The 16,907-nt window shown below is 40.0% G+C and overlaps 1 protein-coding gene across 1 annotated transcript; it reads right to left on the bottom strand.

The window, feature by feature from the left end:
- Positions 1 to 361: 361 nt before the first annotated feature.
- Positions 362 to 10,754, bottom strand: lhx4 (LIM homeobox 4). The gene is made up of 6 exons (XM_077607760.1): positions 10,473 to 10,754; positions 8,719 to 8,890; positions 5,933 to 6,135; positions 5,375 to 5,529; positions 4,939 to 5,110; positions 362 to 4,803 (listed from the first exon to the last, which is right to left on the bottom strand). The coding sequence occupies exons 1-6, from the start codon at positions 10,549 to 10,551 to the stop codon at positions 4,415 to 4,417; spliced, it is 1,170 nt and encodes a 389-aa protein (XP_077463886.1). The 5' UTR covers positions 10,552 to 10,754; the 3' UTR covers positions 362 to 4,414.
- Positions 10,755 to 16,907: the final 6,153 nt, after the last annotated feature.

Here is a 16,907-nt window from a genome sequence, read left to right on the forward strand (position 1 = left end):
TGAGTTTGATTGCTTAACATCTATTGCATCCTGCGGGAGGGCTAAGCTAGCCCTTTCCTCATAACCTACTGACGCCCCTGGCTCCCACCATCCGCTGCCGTCTCGTCATCACTGCCAGGATCTGGCATCTTGCATCCCCCCACCCCACCTCGTCACGTCATGTGTCTTTGTGATGGCCCCCACCCGGAGAGCGCATCCATCACTGTTAACTGAGCCACCAATGTCTGCTGCTTCTGCTAAATGGATCTCCACAATTGAATCGAGGTCTAAGTGTGTGGTAAATGCTCTCGATGGCTAAATGAATTTGCGGGTTAACTCTCTCTAAAGAGCACTTGGATTCAGCAAAAAATATACAAACGCCTCCAATGGTCCCATTTTTAACTCAAAGACCATCCTTTTTTTTATTATTATGATTTTCCTCATATAGATTTGACTGTACACAGTTCCGACCATTACACAGAAGGCATAAATGAATGAATTCAGTGCTCTCCGTTACATCTTTTTCAAAGACACATGGCAATAATAAATAGCACTCATGAAACAAGACGGTCTACACGTTGGCAAACTGTACACAATTTACAACAGTTACGAAGCAAACGTTTGAGGCAACGCAGACAAAAAGCGGTCGCTGTGTTGTTGTTTTTTATACACATTTGCGATGCAGAGGTTTGATTGAAAAATGAATGGAATGACAATACAAAGAAAACTGAGGTGCCATTTTTGGAAAATGAACTTTTTTTGCTGATTAAAAGTAAAATCGGCATGTGGATTCCAAAATTGCAGTCAGTTTTTCTTTTTTTTTTTGCACTCCCGAGTATGAGCAATTAGAGTAGTAAAAATTTTGGTCACACCGGTTTCTTTTAAATTTCATTGTATGTCAGTCAGTATTTGAAAAGTAAAGTATCTTCAAAAAACAGGGATCGGTAGATTTTGAAAAAATTGTCAGATTCACTGTTGGATTCTGCAGCCAAATATTAGTTTGAAATAAAAGTTACTACCAGTTTCATATGCTTAATCTCTTCAATTGACAAAAAAAATAAATAAAACAGAGTAAATGTAGTCAAAATGTATGAATGCTGAGTTCGTGTTTCTCGAAAAATTGAATCCAAATAAAATTTCTGTAGTCCAACAGTTCATAGATTTTGACACTATCCGACAATTATTTTTCATTATCTATTGGATGAGTATTTTTTTTTTAGTTTGGTTGTGTTTTTAATTCTTCAGTCATTTTTGGTCACTGATCTCAATTCCCTAAGTTTCAGCTGTCGTGCAATTTTGATATTCTTATTTTTAACCAATTTCTCCTTGATTTTCCCAAACTTTTCAATCCTTTGCATACTTATATTTGTTTTTCTGAATCAATGTCAACATTTTCTTGTCACAGTTGATTGGTATTCACATATTGGGAGTAGCTCTCTCTGCCTGCAGTGGTCTAAAACATGCTATAACACGTATTATTTTGCTACATGTTGTAATTTTTGGTCTACTTTTAAGTGCCAGCTATGGTACTCACTTTATAAAACATCTTGCATTGCAATAAATTTGCAGGACAATTGCAAAAAGCTTAAATTTGCAAACATAATAGAAGGTCAGATTTAGACTGAGCATCCCAAAATGACATCCATTTTTGCATTTGTTGACTGAGCGGCGTAATCAATAATGCGGCTTTCTCAGCATTCGTACAAATTGCTCTCCATCCAGTCGGATGGAGCGATTGCACTTGAGAAAATATAAAAATAAAAAATCACAACTGGTCTACTTTCCAAGCTCCGAAGTGAAGTGCCAGCTAGTAATCCCTCTGACACGGAGGGAGCCAAAGCGTTGGAGAACAGGCTGACAACACATCTGGCCTGGGTAAGCAGGATGATAGCGGGTGCAGCCTGATAGAGCCCATAGATCTCCCCTTCACTGAGTAGATTACGGAGACAAGCCTGGATCAGACGGACGGACGGACGCAGGGAGGGACCAACAGAGCCCAAACAAAGGCGCCACGTCATTTCAAAAAGGTCGAGCCAAAGATTTGAACTCAACCATTTCAAGGTGAATTACAAAAACATGCCTGTTGGGTTCATAAAATAGTGCGAATGTGGCCAAAAAGATCATTATTGTTAACGGATTCAAGTCACTGGATGCTATTGAAGGTGATCGATGTCCAATCATTGGACATCTATCGTTGTCAATAGCAGCTAGTGAGTTATTGCATTTTTTTCAACAATGTTCTTCACAAAACTTGTTTTTTCTCTCTCAGGCGTGACCTTAATACTGTTTTGTTGTCGTGTGGAGCGGGTCAACATGCTGTGGACTGATGTCAAATAGCTCAAATTTTAAATAAAAAGGTTAGAAATGACTTGAACTAAAATTTGTTTGGTTGTAGAAACTGATGGAGTTTTAAATAAATTAAAACAAACATGGAGGACACTGTTAATGTCATCACAAATATTTTGGAGTGGACTGATATCGGCTTCGACTACAGTGCATATAAGAAATATTAGGGGTGGAAACAATTAATTGATCTCAATTGAAATATCAGTATCATCCAAATGGCGCATTTAAATGTTCATTCAAAAGGACTGAAATGTTTCAGCCACAAATTTGTCAAAAAAACACATTGGTTTTATATTTTTACATTGGCTAATCAACAGTCCTTAAAAATTGATCAAAACAAAAGTCAAAAAATGTATTAGCTACATTATTAAAAACAGCATTGTTGTTATTGCTTTAGGTGAAATGTAACTGATTAAAATGTAAAATATAATAATTTGATTGGGCCCTTGAATCTAAACAGTAATATTTGCTGATATCATATATATAGAGAACGATTTTTTAAATTGTATTAGATCACTATGAAATTGGATATTTACACCCCTAATAAATATAGTCTACACAACCTTACTTAAGCCAGATTTTTGATTCCTCTAATTTAAGAACTGTCCAATTCAGTTAAAAAAACAACATTGTAAAGTGGGGAAGCACAATTAAAGTGCAGATTGTTGTATTTATATCAAAATGCCCAAAACCTGGCATTTGAATAAGGGTGTGTAGACTTTTTATATCCACTATACCACCACACATTTACTACAGCAAATGTAACACTGTAATGTAAACGCAATGTTTGAAAAAATAACACTAACTCAATTATTAATCATGACCTTTCCAGAAATTGATCAAGATGAAGCAATAACATTCCCAATTCATCGGACCGTGTGAACATTTTACTTTGCAAAACACACCTGTTGCATCTTTAAATAACTTAAATATGAACATTTCCAACTCACGTTCAAATTCCCCACCCTTATACGGTTTTGCTTGGAGACACCATTACACACACGATAACAATTCAAGCACCCACAGATACGCAATTTTTTGAAAACACCCCTCGTCGAGCTCCCCCCGTAGAAAAAAAAACAACGTCCACGTGGGTTTTCGAAAAGAAACACTTGTGCCACGGCGCTTGTCAAATCCTCCCTCCACGCCAGACTTTTTCGGCCTTGTGCGTACCCTTCGCCTCTCCCGCTCTGCTTCTCCTGGTGTGCAGGAAGTGGCGAGGAGAGTAAAGTGCATAGAAAAGGCTCCGTCCGGGCGGTCCGCCGGAAGCATGCGGGGGCCTCTCAATCCACGTTTCTCCAGAATCAGGGAATTTTGAGTTCCATGTGGAAAGCTGCTTCAGATTTGATCCCATGTCCTTAACAGCCGCTTTTAGTCATTGACGACGATAGAAGTCTAATTTTTTTTAACTGGTCAATAATGGTTGTTGAGGTAGTTTATTTTATTAGTTTAATTGAGTTCCGCTAGTGGATGTCCAATCGGGGGGATGGCAGCAAATGAACAAACATTTGGTATATTGGTTTGAGGTTAGCCTGGTTTGTGAGTTTTCCAGAGAAATGGCTAGATTTTGATAAAACACAAAGTTGTACTGCTGACTAGTTTAAAAAAAGAACAGAAATGAGTCTGTTCTTTCATACCTTAAATTTGGTGTATATAATAATAGAACATAAAATTGAAGAGTCTTTCAAACTTAACCTCAATTAATTTTAAATGTCTGTCATTATCATCAAAGAAGACATTTTTCACTCAGTTTCAAAATAAGAGCTGATACAGCGGGTCTATTTTATCTTATCGTGTAAAAAAAAGAAAATGGATGTGAAATATGAGTCAACCCTCACATCAGAAACTTTCACTTAAAAGATTGCTTTTTAAAGTCACGTTTGCGCCTGCGTTTGTATGTTAGCCATTACTTTATCTTCGGGCGGAAAAAAAATGAAAACTACTTAAAATAGTGGTTGGAGGAAGTTCTTTCCATCAGTGGTCTCAATTGTCTAACTCGTGCGGACCAAGAGCGGCTGTCACTCATCTGGAAGAAATGTCGGAGCGGCTTTCCACGGTGATCCACGTGCCAGAAACAGAATGTCCACCCTCAGAATTGGGACTGGTCCATCTCGTCCAGCCAGGACGCCGGGCTGGTGGGGAAGTCGGGGTACCCCGTGCTGCTCCCCGTCGAGAGGTCTGAGGTGGGCCCGCCCGCCATGGCCCTGAGAGCCTGGCCCACGCCGCCCGGCCCGCCTGGCGCCCCCAGAGCGTCCATGGTGAAGGCCAAATTGTTGAGGAGTGGGGTGTGGCCAGGCAGGGAGGCGATGGAGGAAGGTGACTGGGGCAGCCCGTAGGGGCTCCCGGCGCGGATGTCGTGGTACGCCTGGCCTGCCGCATCGACCGAGAAGCCGCCGTTTAGCGCCGCGCCGTTGGTCATGTCGCTTACACTACCGTATAAACCGTTGGCGTGGCCTAGGTCGGACAGAACCTGGTCGTCTGTGGGTGACAGACATGGGACATTTTCTTTCATTGTCACCTCGGATCATTGGTTACCTGCTGCGTCCAATCCATTTCAACTCGGATGATCTCCCAATTGAAATGGATTGGACGGCGCACGCCATCTTACGTTACCTCTGAAACTCAGCTCGCTGTCGCTGATTCCCACGTCGTCGGCCGAGCTCTCTTTTTCCACTTTGGATCCTCCTCGGCTGCGTTTGACACTTTTGTAAAATTGAGTCCAGCGATGGCGGCCCGCATCTTTTTTTAGACGCTTTTCCTTCGCTCGGCGGTTCTGGAACCAGACCTGACAAAAGTGAAAACCCAAAATAAGTGTGGCTGGATTTCCATGAGCGTCACGTCTCCGTTGCCCCAGCCAATGTATGAAAAAGTGCGATTATAGTCCCCAAAATGCCGTTTGTTCCTAATGTATAACATGCTTTAGTTTAGTTTTAATGATAAGATGGCAGTGTTTTACCTGTGTAATGTTATAAAAATGACTTTGCCTTCCATTGATTGATGTTTGAACAACTTCCATGATAAGGAAAAGTATTTGAGTATGTCTCCTTACCTGCACGACTCTCATGTCAAGGCCCGTCTCGGAGGAAAGTTGCTCTCTGACGTGTCGTGCCGGCTTGGGGGAGTTCTTGTAGGCACTTTTCAAGGTCTCCAACTGCTTGGCCGTGATGGTGGTCCTCGGTCGCTTGGTCCCCGCCTCGGAATCGTCTGAAAAACACCAATAAATTCATAAAAGTACGTAAAGCCTTTTCAAATTCCCAATGACGCTTAATAGCCATGTAAAGCAAATCGAAGTGAAGTAAAGCGCTTAACTCAAGGTAACATTTTTTAGATTTTTCTCACAATTCCAGAAAATGAGAAAGCTCCTTTATATCACGTAAGAAAAAAATACAGCCTGTCCTCAAATAATGTGTTAAGGATCAACATTTGACTAGCTGTTGACCATAAAGACCACTGTCCATGAGTCGCTTAATTGCGACAGCCATCGTCCAAACTAATTCATGTAAGTCATTCCCTGTCATTAACTGCAATAGACACCCAGTGCTATCCAAATCAATTGTCACCGAACCCGGACGGGACCGTGAAACATCTTTCCTGCGTAGCAACTGACCGTTTTGCTTGGCCGTCTCGTAGTCCACCTTGCACACCAGCCTGCCGTCCTCCATCAGGTAAAACTCGTCCCCGGTGGCCAGCTGCCTGCTGCACATGATGCAGGCAAAGCAGTGCAGGTGGTACACAAAGTCCTGCGCCTTCCTCACCACCTGCGTGGGAGGGATCCCCTGCTGGCAGGACGCGCATTTTGTCCCAAAGCGCCTGCACCCAACAAAGAAGAACATCAGCTAAGATGTAGAAAAAAAAAAAAAAGCAGCTCCTAGTAAGTCTTTTCCTCTCAACGAGAGGCAAGAGTGATGGTGTGCCGCCTGTTAATAGAAACACCAGCTGTTGAAACGGGGGAGAAAGAAAAAAAAAAATCAGCACTGGAATGCATTTCTGTTAACGATAGACCTGTCTGCGACTTGATGGATGGAGAAGATCAATGCACTGCGGCCAGTGTGCGTGCTGGCGTGTGTGTATGTTTATGTGTTTGCAGAAGAAGGAAGGGGAGAAAAGGAGGAAGAGAAGGGTGCTCCCGGTAAACACACCCACAGGACCACCAATAAAATACTGACTCAGGAGAGGCTTTAAATCACAGCGGCCAGCCAAAGACAGTAAAAGAGCAAGGTGAGGACTACACAAACGCACATACACGCAGTCGCTGGTCATAATATCAGGTACACGTGAAGTTTAGAATCCCTCCAGTAATGTCATGTTGTCTGTCAACTGATGGATTAGCAAATGAATCGACAACTTTTTTTGATCGTCAGTGAATTGTTTGGAGACATTCTCGACCTCAAAATTGTCCGATTTTTGGGAATTTGTTTAATAGGAATTAAATTTTTCTCATTTCTTTGAAAAAAAGGGAACAGTAAATAGTGTTTCTTTTAAAAAATGCAAATTTATTTTGCTAATATTTTATTCATTGTTAAATTGTGTTTTTCTATTTATTTAAATTTTTGGAAAATAGAAAAAATGCATCTCTTTATTTAGTTTCCTTTTTGAAACTAAGAAAATAAAGGAAAATATCGTAAACCTCAACAATAAATGTGAATTCATTTTCTTACATTTAGCAAATAAATGAATGAGGTTAGTCCAATTGATTTACATTTATCGGCCAAACCAAATGATGTGTAGGGCTGGATCTGGCCCCCGAGCCACATATTATCCATTAGTGTTTTGGGGGTTGCAATTAACCCACAAAAAAACAAATTGACACCATTTTAAAGGCCAATAACATTGGTGATTACCCTATTTTTTTTACAGAATTGAAAGGGACATCCGTATTTTGTATTTACAATTTTATATAATTCTCTGTTCCGGTTGAGAAATGCCAAGACAGGTAATAATTTGGCATATTGGAAAGTGCTCAAAAATGGTCACTCATTGGACACTTACTGCCCAACTTATTTTTTCCGTAAACGGAAAAAAAATAAAGTGAGAGACTACGTGTTTGGCAGGAATTGGACTATTACCTTGATGTGTGCTGCGTTAATATTGAACAGGTGTGAAATCGGTTACAGAATATACTCATCTTTGAAATTTGATTGAATAAAACTCCATGTTAAACACCTAAATTGTTTAATTTTATTGAACTGCTTCAGTAGTTTTGCATAGAGTTGCTTTTAGAATAAAGACCAATCATTTGGGATGCTGATTACCCAACTACTACAAATATTGTTAAATGAATGCTGTTTATATTAAATGTTTGTTTTATATTAAATTCTTACTTTTAGGGGGAAAAAACAGGATCATGAAAATACATTTTAAAAATACATCTATATTACTGTATTAGTCTTTATTTGGTCAAAAGTGTTCCCTCTAGTTCAAGCGATGCCTGAATTTTTCAGATGTGATGCTGAAGATAAAGAATTGAATGTATTTGATCAAAATTGGGGTTGAAAAAAAACTTATTTTGGCTATTGCTATCGTCATCACTGCTAATACGTTTCATATACAGAAGCTTATTTAGCTCAATGTTCTCCATCTAAAATTCCCACCAAAATCTTATTCATTTTCTATTGCTTGTTTTTCTCTTTGTTGCACATTTTTGGGTGGGAGCAATTTATGCTCCAATGCCATTTAGTCCAGAAAAAGTCAATACATATATTTTTCTGTTAAAACGGTTGCAGTCATTGACAGGTTGTCTATTAATAAAAAATGTAATCTATTTGGTTTTTTTTAACCAAGTGATTTTCCCTAAAATACAATTAATGATCGAGACCGATTTTGAGTTAGAACACTACGCAGTACAAGTTTGAAAAACATTAAAATAATGCCCATACGTAGCTTAATATGCTCATCGCCAGATTCACAATTGAGTGAAGACAGAAAACTACATTTATATTTTTGATTATTTGGAGGTCAAAAGTTAATTTTACTGCAATTCAATTCAACCCATAGTTAACTGGGATAAGCTCCAGCACCACCCTCGCAATCATTGTGAGGATAAGCGGCACAGAAAATGAATGAATAAAAACAAAAATGTATTTTTTTCTCCAACATGCCTCATGACTTACAGGATTAAAAAAAGATCTTTCTAATGCTAGAGTCAATCACGTAAATGAACAATTCCCAACTTATGGCTGGGGGGCCCCGAGAGTGCATCAGGAAAATGACGGAATCTGGGTTTAACTCATTGGCCGCTGTCTTCGACAATCTACGTTCGATGCATTGGAACAGGTTGAGAGGCTGGCAGCAGCTAACCACGGTTAGTCTTACATGCCCAAATGGATTGGTCGTCTATCGAGTGTCAAAGTCAAAGCTTATTGTGGAGACTGGAAAGCCCCAAGAAAGACTTACTTGAAAAAATCCTCCTTGCAGTAAACGCTGCCAGCCCTAGAGAAGCACTTGTCGGCCAGCGGCGAATGGCAGTCGGCGCACTTGAGGCACTTGGAGTGCCAGTGTCTGTCCAGGACCTTCAGGATGAACTTGTCCACGATGTGCTGACTGCAACCCGCACACTGAGGGATCTCTGCACAACAACACAAATTGAATGCATGATTTTGAACTTCTCCATCCAATTTGAAAAACAGCTGTTAAACATAATAGGAGTTGATTGTAAATTGGCCTTTTGTATTTGTCTATGATTTTGGCTATTGGATCTAAATAACATGATTTTAACCTGCCATCCTAAAAAATAACAGAATATAGGTGGATATTTTTTTCAAATGTAAGGATAGACAATAGCAATATGGAAAAGTTGTGCTAGTGAAATATAGATTAATATTATTATTAAGCTATTTAATGAGATAATTGAAATCAGCCTTATTAAGCTTCAATACAGAAACCTTTTCATATTTAACATTTCTATAGTCCTATTGTTTGAAAATGTACAATACATATGCAATACTTATTTAATGACCCTTCTTCCAATTGTGATAAAAAATAACGTTGCAGGAACAGAGAAGCACGTGTGTCTCTGTCCATGGTGCTGATTGTTATTTCCCTCTGTTTTTTTTTAAATCCTATTTTGATATATTTGGAGGAGAACAAAAGGCATTATAGCATTCCTTTTCGAATTATAGAGCCTCCTTTACTATTACACTGGCTCATCACCCTCAACATTATTCTCATATTTCATATTTTTTCAAACATCAACCACATAACCATATCGAATACCATCTATATTTTGTTTTCTACCGTTTTATTCTTTCATGCAATCACACCTCATCCTCCAAACACCCCAACAGTCAAAATATGTAATCATTAATACCGGCTCAGCCGTAAAAATGCTCATTTTAAAATTCGAATTAATAACCGACATGATTTAAAACATGCATCTAACCGGTTGCCATGACTGCACTCGCCATCATCATGAACGTTCAACCTCTTCGTCTTCATCAAAAGGTCACACACACACACTCGCACACACGCACACACACACATCACATTGCCACGTTTCTATCCCATATTTGTTCACTGATTTTAAAAAAAAAAATCTCCTAGATTCCTCGAAAATAAAGCACGATTTAAATCCATGCAGGATGTTGGCAACGCAGGGGGTCTGAGTGGCAGGATCTTTATCCAATCTTTTAATCTGACTCCATTTTATAACCTTAAATAGCGTAATCCCACCATCTATATGTAAAGAAAATATTACAAATATGTGAATTTCGAAATACACTAGACTAGACGATTAAGAGGCCTGAATAATACAAAAAAAGGATTCATTTCTTTTGAAAGGGGTTAAAAAGAGGTTACATGAGAAATATTTACAAGTAGCGTGTTGATGATCGTTTTGGAGAGATTACAGATTATCAACATTTTGCTCGCTTTGTCCAACATGTAAAGGCCTTTCAACCAATACAATGAACTCCACACAGTCTTTTTTTAATTAACATTTTCATAAATCATTTTTTGCGTAAATGCTGCAAAATTGTCGGCCTGTGAAAGAAAATCGAATCAAACGAAGAATAATAGAAAAAAACAAGAGATTGAAATCGGGCAGATCAAACCAACTCCTTCGTGCATCCTTGATTAATCGGAATGATCCAATTTTATTTTCTTTAAAAAAAAATCTTATTATCCATAAATATGAGCATAAATATTCTTACGTTGCAGTGGCACTCCCAGGATGTCCGGTAAACTCTTAACGGGACTCTCTGTGGGAAGGACAGCCGCACTTTGCATCATCGTGATCCGGCACGCGAACGCTCATGCACCCGCAACACTTGTGGGGCCCCCCCTCTCGGCCAGAAAAAAAAGAGGGGGGCTCAAAAAAAAAGAAAAAGAAAAAAAAAAGGAAACAAAATGATTTTTTTCTGGCGAGGCGAGGCGAGCCTCTCTCGCGGCTACTTCCAACTCGGGCTGCGGGCGTCCGCGTTTATGCCGGGCCGGGCCGAGATCAGGACGGGCTGCCGAGTCCTGCAGGGGCGGTGGGAGTGACATCAGCCAGGCGCAGGATGAGAGAGAGCCAATGGGATGGCGACTCGGAATTGGCCCCGCCCTTTTGACCCACCCACATCCTCCTGTGAGCATCCGAGCGGACGGCGAGATGACGGAGCCCAGAAATAGCTCACCGCAGTGGGGGTGGCCCTCGGAGGAACCCCGGGGCCAACCTGGAGGACGCCCCAAAAAGGGAACGACTATCACTTAGGTCAATTTCAGTGAATGTTTGGACTCGTTGGGTGCCACTGATGGAGATAGAAGTCCAATTCATTTTCCACTGGGATAGCATTAAAAATCTACAGTCATCATTGCCATAGTACTGAAAAGATAAATTCATGTGGCCATTTAATCCAGCTGGTCTGTTTTTTTAATTTTTTAAATGCAATAATGCTAATGCAAATTGAGTGATTTTGAACAATAGCAAGTAAAAAAAGAGATTGACTGTTAATAAGGTTAATTCACCCCCTCCCCAAATTGAGTTTATGATATATTATATGACTATTTAGATGGTAGTACTTGCATTTAAAAATTTTGTAATATTGTTTTATGAGGATTACATATGATATATTATAGTCACAAATGATAAATGGCGAAATATAGATACTAAAACTTGAGAACACTGTCAATCAACACCTCAAAACATAGTCTACTTAATCTATATACATATCTTTAATTAAAATATTTTTTTAAATAATATGTAAATTTAAATAACTCACAAAACCAAGCCTATATATGCATATCTTATTCAAATCAACCAAAATGCTTTGATATTGTCGCCTCAATGCAAACTGTTCCAATTCCACCACATGAAACAATACCGAGGACACTTTTTTTCTTAAATATTCTTTTAGTTGCTATTCATAGGCCATATCACAAAGGTCACTCTTGGAAAATTCTACTGTTATACTACAACATCAACAAACGGGGCTACTCTTAAATGTAAGGGTTCCACAGTGCCATCAACTGGCAGTTCTGCATTGATAAAATTGACCCAAATTTCATGAGTTTATAATTTTTGAATGGGTGGAATCGGCAATACAAAAACAAATGTGTGCTTGTCTCCTGTATTGGCTGTTTGTGACGAATAAATGCGACTTGAAGCGAGATGAACTCCGTCGTCGCTCCCAATTGACTTGACATGTGAAGGAAGGGGAACCCTGGCCCTTTGGCCCATAGGCCCCCCCACCGCCACTCACAATCACACACACGCTCACAACAGCCTGGCGTTAACAAAACTCCTTCATGTGTTGACACATGACAACTCAAATAATATTATCAGGTCATGAATAATGATCCCATCATGGTTAAGGAGAGTTATAAATTGGATTTTGCAATGCAGTAGAATATTATTATCCCAATGGCACCCAAACATAAACATTCACAGCCAGTCTTCCCAGTCTGGCATGGAAACTTCATTCCGTTCCCAATTATTTGACTCGGGTGTGTTGGTGGAGGGAGACATGGAAAACAAACTGGATAGGGGCTCTCGAAGACCAGAGTTGGACACCCCTGCTTGAGTGTTGTTGTCTGCATTTCATTGATTTAGATGTATGAACATTGTACTAATTTATACATTTTGTACATTTAAGAGAAATGTAAAAAATAACAGGTTGATTAATTATTGAAGAAAATATTGCTAATATTTACTTTTTTGTTTACCAAATGACTGAAAATAGTCACTTGCTCTAAGAGGGTTACTACTCTTGAGTATTATCTAATGCCATAGTTCAAATGATTTTTTATAAACTATATAATTAAATAAAATGCACAGTTCCACATTTCTCTTGATAAATGAATATATGGCTTCTCAAAATCAAGGTCATCAAGATCATAAAATCCTGCAGCTATATGCGAGTGATAAAAAATACACCCACTGATAAAGAACATAAAAGATTGTGTTTTACATTTCCCAGAATTTTAAAAGCATGATTTAAAAAACTGCCAAACATTATACCCCTCAAAATGATGCCAAAAAAACAGTCCTTTCTAGAATGAAATGAACTCATCCAATATGCATTTCAGACATCAATTTCTTCATTTAAAACGCTCCTATTCAACGAAATGGAAGCAATCAAGGTGTTTTCGTCTCAATTCCCAAACATGCGGCGAAAGGATCAAGCAGTAATTCACATAAAGCTGCTTCTTTTGCCACCACTGTTGACCCGTCACCTCTAATTAGAGCTCATCTTTCACTATATTGACGTCTGGACGCACGCACACACGCACGCACGCGCACCACAATATGTCAGCCCCCCCGATCCCCCCAAAAAACCTAAACCCATGTACGAACACATCATTCACTTCGCCCCCTCAAAAAAAAATTGACCAAAAGGCACCGATTTTGGCCGTTTTTGGGTGAATCGCGTCTTACCAAGTCGGACCGCCTCCTCTGCGTCTCCCAGCCGGAAAAAGAGCGCCTCGGTCGGCTTGCTTGCGGCTGCATCCTCGGTCGGTGGCGATGTCACTCGGAAGTCCGGAGAGAAGCCAGAAAGCAGTAGAACCGAAGCGGGGAGAGGGAGAGAAGCAAAACAGGCGAGCAGGCGAAGCTCCGAGCTGGAGAAAATGAAATTGCACTTGGGGGGCAAATTGTATTAGGGGGGATAGTTATTGTCTCCTGACAGCTCCTGTCCATTTGGGTAATTAGTCGCCCAGATTGGTCCGACTGTCACAAACGATATTTTGCCCATTTCCTGATTGAACCTGACCCTTGAGTACTACACACTATTGCACGTGGCATACTGTGTGTGTGTGTGTGTAGTGTGTAGTGTGTGTGTGTGTGCACGGATGAGGCGTTAATAGGCTGATTGGTGTCTAATAACAGCAAAGTTCAGCCAACTTGTCAAACACTTTCAACCCGTTAATCACCTGCTGACCACCTCCGAGCTTTACACATGCAAAACACACCCATACTGCTAATTGCTTCACTTGAATATTATTAATACCGTGTACAATTGGAGTAACGGGCCTGGTAGCCTGATATTATTACTATGATCGGTATATACTTGCTTACTTCCATACTATAAAAGAAAAATGGAAATGTAGGATTATTGATTTTAATTCCTAGATAAAATGTTATGATGATTGATTTTTTTTTTCCTAGTTCAAAGTGGAAATGTCCATTGTAGTACTATACCTGGAGTAGTAGTACCATTTGCTATACTCTTGATTGTAGTGTATGTAACATTTTTCATAGTCATTTATTTCCAGTTGTCAAGTGTAATTTGTTCTATCATAATAAATGGCTATTCTATTCACTTGTAATGTTTATATACAGTAGTCGTAGTACTACAAATAATTCTAGTGGTTGTAGCATTAATGTCACATATTTTTCTTGGGTGACTTTTTACCACCAGGTGTAGCAGCATGGTTTTTGTATAATGGGTATATTATTGTCAATAATTACCTTTTTTGTCATTCATCGCTTATTTAAAAGTGTGAATTCAATAAGAGAAGGCTTACAATGTTTTATTTTTCACTGTAAATGTGTTTTTATTGTGATTTTAGTGTGACTTGCATGTGAATTGCTATACAAACGTTGCTGGCTTACTAGAACACGACGACGATTGTGATTACTGCCATTAAAATGAGCACGTTTAGCACCGTCAATAGAAAATCCTTGACGCAGGCGTAAAACAAACGCCGAGGAACACGTTGGACGCGTGACCCAGTTGAAAACATCTTGGGCGGACGTCGCCTAGACGAGCAGTAAAATGAGATGGACGTGACTCCGGTTGACTCTTGCGTTTAAAGGCGGAATATTGGAACCAAAGGCGGCCCGGCGCTTATATTTGCTTGTGATATATACCAATACAATATATTAACCTCCTTTTCTTCATAATGTATTCAGCTGGCACCCCCTCTCCCTCTTCTCGGCCCACAGCGGGAAGCTTTATAGTATTATTAAAGTCAGAAAGAGAGATGACAGAAAAATGCATCAAGGTTCCCTCCTGCATCCTAATATCAATAGCAGCGGGGGTAATAAACACGCCGGGCGAGCTGGTGGCGCTGAGGAGCCACTATAAAAGCTTACATCTTCTAATTTATGGAAGGCAACAACAGGCCAGCAAGGTGACATTTTTACCCTTCAGTGTTCAGTTGGGGGTATCGCTAAGAAAACTTTGGGAAACTTTTAGCAGCATTGTTAAGATCATGTTTTCTTCCCTGGATTATTTTTTCTGCATATGGGGGAAAGCATCCTTGACTCGTAGGCCGCTAGGGACGGATATGGACGTCTTATCCATTTGAATTGGGAGAGGTAGAGTAAAAAATGTTGTATTTGTGGCACAATATTTTTTCTATAGATGTAGATAAATAAAAGAATTCAGTAGTATGCATTTCAAGTAAACATTGGCAAAGCTAACGTTATCAAGAGTTGGCCCTTAAACACAATTTGGTCAATTGCGAGTGATCTGTTAATCTGTTTAAACGTTACCTGCCTTGACGCTTGAGCCTGGTTGAGCTGAACACGAATGATTGCTAACGACGAGGCAGCCGTGGACTCTTTTTACTCGCCGGAGAATTGAGGATGTCAGGGTTCTGTCTTACTCCATCGTTACTAGGGGTGCGAAACACCAATTTTATGATGATGTGATACATTATAGATTCTTTGGACAATGATGCCGTACTAGGAATTCCACTAAGATCTGATTTTGATATGAAGGTCTCCTAGCCAATGTTTTGCATTTCAATAGTATCATAGGGGTTGTAAATGAACACATTTTGGGATGATGGATTGATTATTTAAACACTATACAATGCTTTCCAGTATGATAAAGCGACATGACTTGATTTTCCGTAGAATTGAGAGATCGACATTCAAGAGAAGGCACGTTTCGATGGATTTAATTGGATCACTGCTTAATCTGTCGAGATCGGTGTGAAATCACCAATTTTATGATGAACCAACAATGAATGTGCCGATATAAAATTCACTGTTTGATTCAAGGGCGTCCAATTTCTTGCGTTCCAATGGATTTCATTGCTTACCCTATCATATCGATCCAGATCCATGCAGGTATTTATTTAATCATCACCACTTTCATGATACGATATGATATCAGTTCTTTGGACACAAATACAATATTGGCCCCTATCAAACATTGTGCAATATTTTCTATATTGCACAATATAAGATTTCACACGTTCCAATGAATTTTATTGGCTCTTTGCAATCAATATATAGTCACACCCCTAGACTTTTGTGAGTTAATGTATGAGCACTGGTTAGGCTTCCTACAACAATGACACCTAAAGGGCAAGCCAACGCTTCTTTGAAGGTGTCGTTTTTTCTATTTATGATTGAGCTATTCAAGCCCCCGCCAACTCCTGTGAATCTTCCCATCAGGCCGAAACGTCATGCTGCTCACCCCCAAGAAGTGGGAAATGAGATGCCCGTGTTTACGTTTTCACTGAGAACATGAGACTTCAATCCAATGTTCCAGGAAACCAATGCTCAAGATCACAAGCGACTCCTCCGACGCGTCCGCGTTAATCCCTCGCGCGTCAGAGCGTCATCCATTCATCCCTCGCGCTTTTTCATCCAGCTCGACCCCTCTCCGTTCCGCCCGTGGGGTCCCGGTGGAGTCAAGCTCCAAGTGTGTGCGAGGGGAAGAAGGGCCGTAAAAGCCGATTGCGTTTTAATAAAGTTTATTATCTGCGGGGAGCTAATCCTCAAGGGTAATCTCTCCCCCTAAAGGAAAGCTGGATTATTCACTTGCTTTAATCCCAATGAAATTGTTAGGATTTAGCCTGTGCTGCACAGCAGATGGCAACAGGCTTTTTCCTTCAACCTTGTGATGATTTAACCCCCCTCACCTCCTACTGCTCCCTCATTTCAACATGGAATGTCTGCTTCTTGCACCACTTCTCAAAACGACCACAAGCGACAGACGACCAATTAATCACGCTGTAAAAGACACAAAAGTTAACAGTGCCAGACGTCGGATGCTTCACCTTTCAATGAAAAGGATCTTCACGAGTACAGCATTCACATTGATGACTCAGCATTGCGATGTCATCGTCTCAGATGTGACCTTACGAAGAGAAATGGATCATCAATTGAGTGTATGCACCTAACTTGTGGAATAAAAAGAGAAACTCCA

This window comes from Stigmatopora argus, chromosome 8 (genome assembly GCF_051989625.1).
Source record: "Stigmatopora argus isolate UIUO_Sarg chromosome 8, RoL_Sarg_1.0, whole genome shotgun sequence".
Classification (NCBI taxonomy): Eukaryota; Metazoa; Chordata; class Actinopteri; order Syngnathiformes; family Syngnathidae; genus Stigmatopora; species Stigmatopora argus.

What these genes read in the sequence shown, in the direction of transcription:
- lhx4 (XM_077607760.1), bottom strand. Translation starts at nt 10,551, where the DNA reads ATGATGCAAAGTGCGGCTGTCCTTCCCACAGAGAGTCCCGTTAAGAGT. An exon ending in TGCAAGGAGGATTTTTTCAA is followed by an intron (nt 6,136 to 8,718) that starts GTAAGTCTTTCT and finishes TGTTGGGTGCAG; the next exon opens with GCGCTTTGGGACAAAATGCG. An exon ending in CAGCGAGCTGAGTTTCAGAG is followed by an intron (nt 4,804 to 4,938) that starts GTAACGTAAGAT and finishes TGTCACCCACAG; the next exon opens with ACGACCAGGTTCTGTCCGAC.